General features: G+C 38.7%; 1 protein-coding gene across 7 annotated transcripts in view; it reads left to right on the plus strand.

Annotated features, from left to right (window-relative positions):
• Nucleotides 1-9,652, plus strand: part of ELF2 (E74 like ETS transcription factor 2) — a 61,193-nt gene extending 51,541 nt beyond the window's left edge. For all 7 annotated transcript variants that reach the window (XM_023739754.1, XM_023739755.1, XM_004385489.2 and 4 more), the window contains 3 exons: nt 4,913-5,105; nt 7,302-7,652; nt 8,058-9,652. In XM_023739754.1, coding sequence (XP_023595522.1) covers nt 4,913-5,105; nt 7,302-7,652; nt 8,058-8,685 — 1,172 coding nt within the window. In that variant the 3' untranslated portion in view covers nt 8,686-9,652. The remainder of the gene's footprint in view (nt 1-4,912; nt 5,106-7,301; nt 7,653-8,057) is intronic.
• Nucleotides 9,653-14,191: the final 4,539 nt, after the last annotated feature.

Here is a 14,191-nt window from a genome sequence, read left to right on the forward strand (position 1 = left end):
GAGTGTGATTATGATATGCCTTGGTGATTTTCTTTTGGGGTCTATCCTATATCGGGTTCGTTGAGCTTCTTGGATGGCCAGCTTTTTATCTTTCATAATATTGGGGAAGTTTTCTGTCAGCAGTTCTTCAATGATCCTCTCTGTGTTTTCTGTTTTCTCCCCGTTCTGGAATTCCAGTCACTCGCAAATTTTTGCTTTTTATTGTATCCCACATAACTCTTAGGGTCTCTTCATTTTTCTTTGTTTTTTTTTCCTGAGTTTTCCTCAAACAGAGTTGTATCCAAGTGTTCATCTTCAATTCCATTGATCCTGTCTTCCACCGTTTCAGATCTGCTTCTCAGCCCTTCTATGACACTGTCCATTTCTGAAATCTTGTTGTTTATCTTTTTGATTTTTAATTGTTGTTTTTGTATAATTTCTAGTTGTGAATTTATTTTGGCATTTTGTTCCTTCATTATTTTCCTGAATTCTTCCAATTTTTTGTCTGTATTTTCCATGAATTTGTCTGCCTTTTCCATGAATTGGTGTATTTTTTCCTCATTTTTGTCTGGTTTTGCTTCAACTCTTGGATAATTCTGATTATTAGAGATTTGAATTCCCTGTCAGGTAGTTCTAATGCCTTTTCTTCCACTGGAAAATCATACGGTGTTTTATTTTGGAAGCCTGCTGGAACCATCCTGTCCTGGTTTTGTAAATGTTTTGATATTGTCTGCGGTCTTCGGGGCATTCAGTAGTTATTTTTCTCATTTATTGATTGTAGATCTGTTTGTTTCATCCTTTTTTTTTTTAAATTTGGCTATGTCTGAACAGGCAGGCTATGTGTTCTTTGTTGTTTGCTCGTCTGTGAGCACGATACTTTTCGCCTCCTTCTCCAATTGGCAGGGTCAGTCACTCAGATATGATACGGCAGGGCATGTCCAGCTGCAGAGGAGTTATTGGGACGTGTCGTTTGTGACACATAACTACAGCCACCAGGGCGGGTCAGTTATCAGTGCAGGGCAGGTTCCGGTAGGCCATGCCTGTGCTGCTTGGTGGTGTGATGTTAAGTGCACGGTGCAGGTAGGCAGAATGCAGGAGGAGAGTGTTACGTGTGGAGCTAAAATGGATATGGGAGAGAGGAGAGAGGAACAGGAGCCAAAAAACACACAAACAAAAAATAGTGCTAGGGGAGCTTGCCGCGAGTATGATATGGAGAAAAACAAAAAAGGGGAAGAAAAAGAAAAAAGAAAAGAATGAATAAATAAAAATCAGAAAGGAAAAAGAACAGCAAAGCTCCCAGCGATCCCACCGGTGCGGCTGTGAGGTTTCGGGAATTGTTCTCAGGTGTTGCAGTACAGCCTGGCTAGAAGGCGTAGAGGTATTCAGCGCCAGGTATTCAGGGAACAGAAAGAGAAGGAAGGTATAGAGAGATGAGAAACTGAGTAATGAAGAAAGGGAAAAAGAGGGAAAAGAAAACAAAACAAATTTAAGGAAAAAAAAAAAAACAAGAAAAGCCCCCAAAAAACAGAAAAAAAAAAAAAAAACCCCATGAGAAAGAAATGCCCTCAGGGGTCCCTCTGCGCAAACCAAGGGTGTAGGTCCCAAGCCGTGCAGCACTGCCCAGCCAGAACGGGCTCCCAACTCAAGAAAAGGAAAAGAAAACAAACAAAAGCCCCAGGATCCCACCAGTTTGGCAGCCCAGACTGGGAAGGAGTTCCACGCTTGAATGGAGCTCAGCAGCCCCTCAGGAAGAAGCAAAGATGGCGTATGGAGCCAGGTATTTGAGCGAAAGGAGCAGGAGGTGGTGAGAGGTAAGGAAGAAATCAAAAGAAGCGGAAGGGAAAAAAGCAACGCCAGCAGCCAGCAAATGGCACTCAGGGAGTCAGCCAGTGCGGGCAGGTGGAATCCAAGCAGCCGGCGCTTCCCAACCAAGAGACTGTGGCCGCGGGAAGCAGAGGAGGCCGAGTGGTGGTGAAGAAGTGATGGGGGTGGAAAAGCGTATATCGCAAATTACTGGTTGTTTTGTCTCCTGCTGGAAGCTCCATGAAGCTGCTTTTTCATACCCCCTATTTGCTGGTCTCTGATACGAGTCCCGGATCGCGGATCCATGCTGTGTTAGCTGGTAGGGGACCTCTGCATGAATCTCCCCTCGCTCTCTGTTCTCTGTCAGTTTTCTCACTCCATTTGGTGCTTGGCTGAGTTCTTTATCTCTTCATTTGATGTTTCAGGCTTTCAGGATTGCTGTTTTCTCTGCCGTAGTTTTTCGGATCTTTGCTGTGGAGGGACGGCGTGGTATTTCTGCCTAGAGCACTGTTGTGCCGGAAGTCCTTTGTGATGTTTTTTAACCAGTCCATCTTACTTTCACCTTTCAAATCCCACAGATGTTATTTTCTGTCATTCATTTGGAAATAATTATGCATTGCCTTGTAATATATTGTATTGTTTCAAACTGTTACGCATTTCTTATATTGTTTAACTTGTCATTTACTGATTTCTTGTTTTCTTTCCAACTAAATTGTAAATTCCTTGAGGGCAAGGACCAAATTTTTAATGTGTTTCTATCCTCTACTACACTTAAACCTTAAATCAGTACACCTACTTTCCACTCATCAACTATCTTGTTATCTGACATTTTGCATACAACAATAGTAAAAGATCTGCTGTCGAACTATTACGTGTATTAATGACGTACGTCTGGCAGTAATAAACACTGAGGTGCAAGGTGGAAGTAACTCTGGCTATGATGGTTAACGTTATGTGTCAGCTTGGCTGGGCAGTGATTCTCAGTGGTTTGGCAGTTATGTAATGATGTGCTCATCCTCCATTTTCGCATAACAACTTGGTCTTGGGAACCTAATAACCATGTCGATAAGTGAGGAGTTGAGTGTATTTTATTCTACAGAAATATTTTAATATTTCTTTACTTTCAGATTTTACTAGTAGAATGATCCAGAGCTAGTGTTACATAGTTAACATTTAATAACTACTTGACTAGTGTAAGGACTCACCATATTACTTTTTGTGTTTGTTTTTAAGAACTCATTTTAAGACTGAAGTTCAAGTATCTATAATAACTGAGTTGCTCATATGTAATAAAATCCTTTTAATATATTATTTATCTTCACTATTCTAAGTGTGATCAGTAGAAAGAGTCTAAATTGACTAGTAGTCCAGAGGATAATGATATGAGAATGTTTAAATGGTTGTGGGTCATCTTTACTACATAAGACATGTACCCCAGTTCATTATAGGTGAATCAAAAGTATATTTCTTACAAAAGGATCCTAGGACTGATGCCTAAAATGTTTGCAAATCTCAGTGCATATTGCTTCCCTTTTCAATAAAATTAATGTGTGCTGCTTAGTGAATTTTAATCATGGATTTTGGGCTTACCATATAATAAACATAGGTGCAAATACATTCATTATATTCAGAGTTTAAATCTGTATAAGTTAATAAATTAAAAACCTGTTGCCATCAAGTCAGTTGTGACTCATAGCGACTTTATAGAGTAGAGCTGCCCCATAAAGTTTCCAAGGCTGTACTCTTTACAGAAGCAGACTGCCACATCTTTCTCTGCAGAGCAAACCGCTGACCTTTTGGTTAGCAGCTGCGTACTTAACCACTGTGCTGCCTGGGCTCCTTTAGTTAATAAATTAGGTCGTTTAATTCAGGTTAACTTTGTGCTAGACATTACACCTTTGTCTTTACTGAACTGAAAGTCTAGTATAGGATGATACATGACAGTACAAAATCCAGGCACCTTGTCGTTTTAGGATCATAACCTGAAACATAAATAGGATACTATTGCGGGGGGTGGTGTCTTTAAAAAAAGATTTTTTTTTTTTTTTGTTAATATACACAGAACATATACCAACTCAACAATTTCTGCATGTACAGTTCAGTGACATTGATTACATTATTTGAGTTGTGCGACCATTTTCACCCTTTTTCCAGTTGTTCTTCCCATATTAACATAAACTCCCTGCTCCCTAAGGTTCCTCTCTAATCTTTTGAATTGCTATTGTTAGTTTGATCTCATATAGATGGTTCTTAAAAGAGCACAATGCTCAAGGCAGACATTCTTTACTAGTTAAGCTAAACTATTTGGTTTTAATAAGACTGCAGGGGATATTTTTGGCTTAAAGGTTAAAGATTATCTCAGGCCAGTAGTTTCAGGGGTTTATCGAGCCTCCATGGCTCCAGAAAATCTGGATTCCATGAGAATTTGAAATTCTGTTCTGTATTTTCCCCCCTTTGATCAGGATTCTTCTATAGATTCTTTGACCAAAATGTTCAGTATTGGTAGCCGTGCACCATTCAGTTCTTCTGGTCTCATAACAAAGGAGGCCACACTTCCATTTCCTCCTCCTATTCCTGACTCTCCTTCTTCTGTGCACCAGGCAAACAGAGAGCAATTATCATGCCTTGGATGGCAGATTGCAGGCTTTCAAGACCTCAGGCACTATGCAGTCAACTAGGAGGTAGAACAGAAGTACTGAACACATTATTAGGCCAGTTAATTGGGATGTCCCATGAGACCATGATTCTAACCTCCAAACCAAGGAACCAAATCCGGTGAAGTGTTTGGTTGTACATAAGCAGCATCAGCAAATACTCTTTTTTTTTTTCTGTTGTTGTAAATGTATCTTATCACACAACTTTTGCCATTTCAACTACATAGATACTATTTAAAAAAAACAGCAAGCAAGTATATTTAGGAGTTTTATGTTAAAGACACTTTATATGTCATCTAATAGACAACACAAGTCAACAGACTGTTCAAATGATTATGATACAGTCACGTACTTAACAGAACTCTTAACTACATGTGTGTTCTACCAGTAGGAAATGGTTTTTCCCAGCATAATTAAATGCTTCCTTTTAATTATGTTAATGAATTTATAATAAATTTCTATCATTGTTTTTAAAGGAAACACAACCTATTTATGGGAGTTTCTTTTGGATCTACTTCAAGATAAAAATACTTGTCCTCGGTATATTAAGTGGACTCAGAGAGAGAAAGGCATATTCAAGCTCGTGGATTCAAAGGCTGTCTCTAAGCTTTGGGGAAAGCATAAGAACAAACCAGACATGAACTATGAAACCATGGGACGAGCTTTGAGGTAAGAATACAAATGAGTTAGTAGTGAAACCAAACTTAAATCTCTCTATATTTATTAGCTATTTAAAGAGAAGCTCTAAAAAATCCCGTATTTATTATAATTTTTAACTTATAGAGATATTCTAGAGGTGCTTCTTGGATTTGGAGGTAGATGATGGGTGGAGAGGAGTTTGGTCTAGATGTCTAAAATTTCAACATCATTGAAAATCACCCCCCCCCCGCACACACACACACATACAGAAATGTGCTTTTGCATTTAGGAGTATTTCTTAAAATTAAGTTGTGTAGGCCTTAAAAAAAATTAAACTGAAATGGAATAGAGTTTGCAGATTGTTAATTTGCTTTATATTTCTTGCAAGTTTGTGTGAAACATATTTTATTTGACATGAAACTTTCTCTTAAGTTTTGTCAGTTTGAAAAATGCACCAAACTCTTTCATTGTAATGTGTATTCCTTCTAATGAAGGATGTTTGTAAGTGAACACATAGTTTACGTGATAGCACTCATATCCCACAGATTCATCTCTGCTAAGCATAGCTTAGGTAATTTTTCCACATAACATCAGATTGTTTTTATAACTTGTGTAAATCAGAATTAAATGTCTACCAGTGTCAGTAAGATACAGTGAAATATTCTAAAGTTGGGTTAAAGTATGTCCTTTAACAGAGAGAATGTACTTTTAGCTACTTTATAGATCTCAAGGTTATAGGACCGAAGATACTACGTTCAAATTTCATTCCTATTCTAAATCCTTAGCATTTTCAGCAATCAAGGCAGTAAGAACTGCTTTTTCATCTTTTATAGGAATAAGTAATAATAAGTGTCTACTTCACATGACCTTTTTTTTTTTTCTTTTAAAGTTTAGGCAGTACAGGAATCATACCCACTAACCACTAGATTAAAAAAAGTCCACAAGCAGAGACCATCTGGAATCCTTTTTATTCCTATGAAAATAGCATTAGTATTGCTTTATATTGCATTTGAGTTATAGTGATGATATCTTAGGTATATAGATAACTATAGTTATTTGCCAGGATGATGTAATATCAGCGTTCCTATTGCATAATTTATGGAAATTACTTTTAAGAATGGGCCGAGTAATATGTGTAATTTATTATTCTAAAAATAAGTTCACAATTCAGTTATCCCATTTAATTTGAGGAAAAGAAACCTTTTTTTCCTTGCCCTTGCCAAGCTTTCATATTTTTAAGATGTACAGAAAATAGGAATATATGCCTGAACTAAAAGGGCTGAGTTCAGTGGAGTTTAAGGATATTAAAGTTTAAGGCCAATTATTGTGTTGGCTTTGGGTCTCTTCTGCATAGAACACATTTCATATCTTAAACAATGGGATTTAAGAGGATACTTTTTTTTTTAATTGTATTTTAGATGAAGATTTTACAGAACAAATAGTTTCTCATTAAACAGTACACATATTGTTTTATTACAATGGTTAACAACCCCACGACATGTCAGTACTCTCCCTTCTCAACCTTGGGTTCCCTATTACCAGCTTTCTTGTCCCCTCCTGCCTTCTAGTCCTTGTCCCTGGACTGTTGTGCCCCTTAGTCTCATTTTGTTGTATGGGGCTGTCTGATCTTTGGCTGAACGGTGAACCTTGGGAGTGACTGAGCTAAAAGGGTGTCCAAGGGCCATACTCTCGGGGTTTCTCCAGTCTCTGTCAGGCCATTAAATCTGGTCTTTTTTTGTGAGTTAGAATTTTGTTCTACATTTTTCTCCAGCTCTGGCTGGGACCCTCTGTTGTGATCCCAGTCAGAACAGTCAGTGGTGGTAGCTGGGCACCATCTAGTTGTACTGGACTCAGTCTGGTGGAGGCCATGGTAGTTGTGGTCCATTAGTCCTTTGGACTGATCTTTTCCTTGTATCTTATTTTCTTCATTCTCCCTTGCTCCCGAAGGGATGAGACCAGTGGAGTATCTTAGATGACCGCTCACAGGCTTTTAAGACCCCAGACACTACTCACCAAGGTAGAATGTAGAACATTGTCTTTATGAACTGTATTATGCCAGTTTAGCTAGATGTTTCCAGAGACCATGGTAAGAGGACACTATTTTTGGCTCTTGTATCCATATTAGAATTTGTATAAAACCAGATAAAATTGATAAAAATAAAGTAGTACACTTGTATTGAAAACAAAACAATAAAATGGCTCATTTAGTAATTTTTCCCTCTGCAGATACTACTACCAAAGGGGAATTCTTGCAAAGGTTGAAGGACAGCGGCTTGTATATCAGTTCAAGGATATGCCCAAGAACATCGTGGTCATAGATGATGACAAAAGTGAAGCCTGTAATGAAGATTTAACAGCAGCTACTGATGAAAAATCAATAGAGCGAGTGTCACTATCTGCAGAAAGTCTCCTGAAAGCGGCAACCTCTGTTCGTGGTGGAAAAAATTCATCTCCTCTAAACTGCTCCAGAGCAGAGAAGGGTGTAGCTCGAGTTGTGAATATCAGTTCCCCAGGTCATGACGCTTCATCCAGGTCTCCTACTACCACAGCATCTGTACCAGCAACAGCAGCTCCAAGGTGAGGTGTAAACCATTAGCTGTAGTACTGAGTTTATCTTTTAGAAGGCTCCTTAGTAAAAATGAAATGTCCCTTCTTAAAATATATTAGCATTCTAAGAACTCACTATTGCCAAGATTTTGAAAAGTGCTTTCTATTTTAAATGTATATGTTGATGCTGTTGAAGTTGATGTCTTAGCTAATCTGAATTGGTTTTTATGGTTTTCTAGAAAGAGTTTCATGTATGCTTTAGTTTTTATACATTTCATGGTATTTCTTGTTGTAAAGTTTAAGGATTGTCAGTACATCTGTAAAATTTGGGAGCACTAGTTTTGTACATTTTCAATTTGCATTCAGCTTCTTGTTTTAAGAGACTGATTTTCTAATTTAGCATTAAATATAATCAACTTTTCTTTTTCCTATTAGGACAGTTCGTGTGGCAATGCAAGTACCTGTTGTAATGACATCGTTGGGTCAGAAAATTTCCACTGTGGCAGTCCAGTCAGTTAATGCAGGTGCACCATTGATAACCAGCACTAGTCCAACAACAGCAGCCTCTCCAAAGGTGGTCATTCAGACAATCCCTACTGTGATGCCAGCTTCCACTGAAAATGGAGACAAAATCACCATGCAGCCTGCCAAAATTATCACCATCCCAGCTACCCAACTTGCACAGTGTCAGCTGCAGACAAAGTCAAGTCTTACTGGGTCAGGGAGCATTAACATTGTTGGAACCCCATTGGCTGTGAGAGCACTTACGCCTGTTTCCTTAGCTCATGGTACACCTGTAATGAGACTATCAGTGCCTGCTCAGCAGGCGTCTGGCCAGACTCCTCCCCGAGTTATCAGTGCCGTCATAAAAGGGCCAGAGGTTAAATCAGAAGCAGTGGCAAAAAAGCAGGAACATGATGTGAAAACATTGCAGCTGGTACAAGACGAAAAGCCGGCAGATGGAAATAAGACAGTGACCCACGTAGTGGTTGTCAGTGCGCCTTCCGCTATTGCCCTTCCCGTGACTATGAAAACGGAAGGACTAGTGACATGTGAGAAATAAAATAGCAGCTCTGCCACAGACTGTTGGTGATTGGTTAAACAGTGCTGACATAAATATTTGCAAGGAGATCATCAAGAAAAGTCAAAAGAAGACTTTAAAACATTTTTAATGCATATAAAAACAATCAGACTTACTGGAAATAAATTACCTATCCCATGTTTCAGTGGGAAATGAACTACATACTGAGATGCTGACAGAAAACTGCCTCTTACTATAGGAAACAACTGAATCCGTCAACAAGAAAAAGGACTGAAAGGGACCAAGCAGCTCACTACAATATCAAGTTACACTAAGACTTGGAACACTAAAATTCTGTAAGAGGTTACGTAGTTTTCAGTGGGGAGGGGTTGGGATGGGTGATCTCATTGTTACATAGAGCAATTTTTGATGCATTTTATATGCATACCAGCAATTATTACTGTGTTCGCACAGTACTCACTTAACTGGTGCTATGTGAAGACTCTGCTAATATAGGTATTTTAGAATGTGAATTGAAGGATGGATCCAAAAGCTTCAGAAAGAGGATAGCAAAAAAGATCTAGTGTGATTTTTTTTTATATCATATAGCTTAAGCTGATTTAAAACAAAGGCCTTAGACTAATTTTCGGTTTTCTTTCATGAAATAAGCTAATGGCTTGTTTGTGTAAAGCTTTTTTATTAAAAGAAAAAATTTTAAAAATCTTGTACCTAGCACAGTATTGTTATAGAATTTACATGTAACATTTTTATATGGTAGTTTAAGTCTGTCATTTTCTTAATTGTGGACAAATTAACAGTTGGCTCTGGCCTTTTGCTGTAACATGCCTGTGTCACTCACTTAGCCCTGGCATCTGTGCAGACATATCAGTTTCTGTTCTTCTGTCACTTGGAAGTTCAGGCTCAGCATGAATTTTTGTCAGGTAGCTCTCAAACCTGGAGTTTTCTTTCTTTCTTTTTTTTTTTTTTAGTTGAAGTTTAAGAGGGAAAGTACCAGTGTTCAGATTTGAACTATAATAGTTTGTATATTCAACATTTGAAGTATATTCTATTTTGTTGTACTCTTGTTTCAAAGTGTATTCAAGTAGGTTTTCTGAAATATAGAAATGAAATTTATCTTGTGTTTTGGTCTCTGGTGGTATTTATAATAATAATCAAAAGCCAATATGGAGAGACTGTTTTAGTTAAGAAGTAATAGAAGTCCTATTTTTCCTTCCCAACTACCGTGTGAGGAAGTTCTACTCCTGTTTTGTTCCTTTACATTAATATTTGGCAAATACCTGTATGTTGCCACTTCCTGATAATTATCTTGAACTATATGAAATTCTAGTTACTATAATTAATTTAGTAATTTAGTTGGCCACACTTAAAGAATTTATATTTATAAAACACTTTCAAATCAGATCATTTGTTTCTCAAGCAATCGTTTGAAGGTTAGAAAGAACAAGTACAGTTGTGTGCCACATAGTATCTTGTTTGGTTAGGGCAACATCCTACCACATATATGTCTGTGGTCCCAACCCTGGTAAAACCTATTATATTAAAAATTCAAGGTACATACAACGTTCATAATAACAAATGGGCACTACTTTGCTACATGCATCAAAACATTATCGTTACTATTACTGTATTATGTTAAAGATGTTTTAGTATATGTGGCAGTGTTTCTTTAATGTTTCTTATGCATAGAAAGTTACACTGTATACCACATACTAAGACAAACATTTGACTAACTGATATTTAGATACAAACCATACTGTTAACAGTTTACATACAAATTCGACTTAAAGACAGATTTAGGGACAAAAATTTAGGAATGGAACTCACTCGTAATCCAGGGACTGCCTGTATATAATATGGTGTTCACATAATGTCCTGTTTCACAGAATGTATCATGGACATTAAGTGACACATGACTGTAATACTCTACCCTTTTTACAGAATAGGAAATTGAGGTACCAGAGATTAAATGAAATTTCCAGATTTCATACAAAGCTAGGTCCTGTGGCTCCACATTTTAATGCCCTTTCTACTACAAATAAAAGTTGTCTATTTTTCACATCTTTTAAAAATTTAGATAAACGGATACTTAATATCTTCTTGCCTTTAATTGTGCATTTGATCAGACGTTGTTAGTTGCCATCAAGTTGATTCCAACTCATGGAGACCCCATGTGGGCAGAGTAGAACTGCTCCCGTAGGGTTTTCAAGGCTGTGACCTTTCGGAAGCAGATCACCTGGCCTGTTTTCCGAGGTGTCTCTGGGTGGGTTCCAGTCACCAGTCTTTCAGCTAGTTGTAGAGTACTTAACCGTTTAAGCCACCCAGGGACTCCTTGATCAGATACTACTTCAGTCCAGTTAGGTCAGCTAAGATTTTTATAACAGCACCCTTTACGGTCTTTTACCTTTTATATAAACATACCTGATGATACTCTTTTAATAAAGCTTAAAGAAAAACTCAGTTGATTCTTATCCCATTTGGGTTAAGATTTCAAAATCTGTACTATATGCTTTGGCACTTAATTGTATTTTGTACTGTGCTTTCATTTGTTCTGTCATGTCTTCCGCAATACTCCTTTAAGGCAAAGATTATATTTTAAACCATATCTACCTTCCTCCCCGAGTTTGGAACATATTAGACACTCAGACATTTATTGATTTTGGTAACATAGTTGCTAAGAATCTAGCTCATGCTATGGATATTTAAATTTTTAGTGAGTAATTCTTTCCTTTTATGCTCTGTTCTTAATTGGTTCTCATTAAGTTAAGCCAGGCGTACCTAGCTTACCTCCACTGCTTTACCTGAAAAATGTTCTGCCTCTCTTTAGCATAAGTACATATAAAGTCTAAATTTGGAAATATGTATGTTGGCAGTACATGCCGATCAGTGTTAACTGCTAACTGAAATTATGCAGTGGTTTGGCTTTTAATCTCAAGCCCTCCAAACGGTAGTGTATATCAATATAACCATACATGTGCTTTGTGCCCAGCATAAACACAGCCATGGGTTGATGCCATGACATTTTCCAGCCTCACCAGGGCTTTAAACAACGATTAACAGTCTGTCTATATATGCCTTAGGTCATTTTCCAGCAATAATTCCAGCCTTCACTATTCTCCTTAGAGGCCATCTTACCCTCTCAAAAAATGACCAGTACACTTCTTTACAGAGAACGTGAAGGCCCTGAGCTGCATATTCCTTAATTTCTGGACCCCGTGCTACAGAGCGTCTACTTACTCTAGCATCCATCCTTACCACCTGTCTCAGGAAGGAGGTGTCCTCCTGTACTCATCATCTCCTCCCCTTCCACACCTCCTTTGTCTCCTTCTTCCAACAGTTCCTAGACCATCATTGTCCTGTCTCTTCAGCTAATAACCAACAAGTCTGATTTCTGGCTCGGAAGACCTCATTGAGGTCTCCAGCAACCCAGTTGCCAAATCAGACACACTTCATTTTCTCATGTGATCTCACATCTCACCTACTTCTTAAAACTCTCCTTTGGTTTTCCATGACATTCCTCTTCCCATTTGCTTCCTACTTGGCTGACTCTTCTTAGTCTACTTTGCTTCCCTTTAGCGTTCCCTTTAATGTTAGTACTTAACAGGGTTCTGTCTGTGGGTTTTTTCCCTCATAGGGTTGTTGTAAGGATTAAATGGGTTAAGAATTTAGAACCAGTGCCTGGCATATAGCAAGTACTATATAAAATATTTACTACTGTAATTTCACTTTAACATAATTGATAGTCTCATCCAGGCCTGTGGTTATTGCTACCAAATCTGTTGTTCCAGCCTAAACCTTTTCTTGGAGTCTTAGGTTGCCTACTGGCCAACTCCTCATGAATATGCAACTGAACTCTCTTCCCTCTAAAATCTGTTCTCTTATACTTCCTTAGCTCAGTAAATGACATTACTAACAACCCATTATTCGGGCCAGAGGAAACCTGAGAGTTGTTCTAGATATCTTACCTGTATATCCAGTCATTCACAAAGTCCAATTGATAGTACTTTCTAAACACCTCCCTTTCCGATTCTCCCTACCCTTATTCCCTTACAACTACCCTGTAATCCATTCTCCGTGCTACCAGCCGAGAGCTTTCTAAAAAACGCAAATATCAGTGACTTTGTTCCTTAAATTCTTCAATGGTATCTCTTGCTGAAAAGATAAGAATCCAAAGCATAGCTTTTAGAGTCCTTTGGTCTGGCCTCTGCCTATCTCCCTAAATCTCATTCTCTCGCTGCTCCTGTTTTAATAGGCATCTCTGGGCTACAGACATACCGAAATACTTCATTTTCTCAAATGTTTCAGGCATCCATCGTTCATTGAGCCTTTCCATTGATGACTTCACTCCAGACAACTCTTTCCTCCTTCACCTAGATTTGAGTTTGGTTTTATTCCCTGAATTGAAGGCTATAGACATCAAAGCAAAAATTTCTGAAATAGGGTTGGAAAGAATTCAGGATGGGTAGTAGTCTACTCCAAGAGAACTCGTGTATAAAATATAAAGTATATAAAGACAAGGGATGGGAGAGGAGTATTCATAGAAAATCAACAGGACAGATGAGGGAGTGGTTGGGCAACGCTCTCAAGGGCAGCAGGGAGGGCAAAGCAAAGGCCACAGACTGTCGATAAAGACAGTGTCAAGGAGGGCAGCTCCAGAGGGGGTGGGGATGAGGCCTCTGGCACGTTGCTAGTAGCTTGCCTCTGACACTGCATACTTCACTCAGGAATGTACATTTCTGACCATTGTATACAAACAAATTGTTTTATTACTGGTAATCGGATAAACTTTCCAAAGACAAAATTTTGGGCTTAGGGTTATTTGCAAAGTCTCTGATGATTCTGGTCTTCTCTGAGGGCACTCCAGAGCACATGATTTTTGGGAGGCAAGAGTAACCCTACTTCAGCCCCACAGCTATCAATGCGACTTGCCCCTGTATTAGTCTGTAGCCATTCACAGTACTCCAGATCCTTCAGTACTTCTAAAGTACTTCTGTACTTCAACCCCCTTGTTACAATCATTGTCCCCAATAATTAAAACCTAGTATATTCTTTATTTTTTCCCCATACAAAAATTTATACATACACTGTTAAGTGACTCTAGTTGCTCTCCCCATTTCTGTGACAGCACACTCCTCCTTTCCACCCTTGATTCCCCGTGTCCATTCAACCAGCTCCTAATCCTCTCTGCCTTCTCATCGCACCTCCGGACAGAAGCTGCCCGTTTAGTCTCATGTATCTCTACTTGAGCTAAGAAGCACACTCTTCACGAGTATCATTTTATGGCCCACAGTCCAGTCCAATCTTTGTATGAAGAGTTGGCCTCAAAAACTGTTTTAGTTCTGGGCTGATAGAGAATCCGGGGACCATGCTTTCCGGGGTTCCTCCAGTCTCAGACCATTAAGTCTGGTCTTTTTACTAGAATTTGAGTTGTGCATCTCACCTTTCTCCTGCTCCATCAGGGACTCTCTGTTGTGTTCCCTGTCAGGGCGGTCATTGGTGGTAGCCGGGCACCATCTAGTTCCTCTGGTCT

This window comes from Trichechus manatus, unplaced genomic scaffold (genome assembly GCF_000243295.1).
Source record: "Trichechus manatus latirostris isolate Lorelei unplaced genomic scaffold, TriManLat1.0 scaffold00139, whole genome shotgun sequence".
NCBI classification, from domain to species: Eukaryota; Metazoa; Chordata; class Mammalia; order Sirenia; family Trichechidae; genus Trichechus; species Trichechus manatus.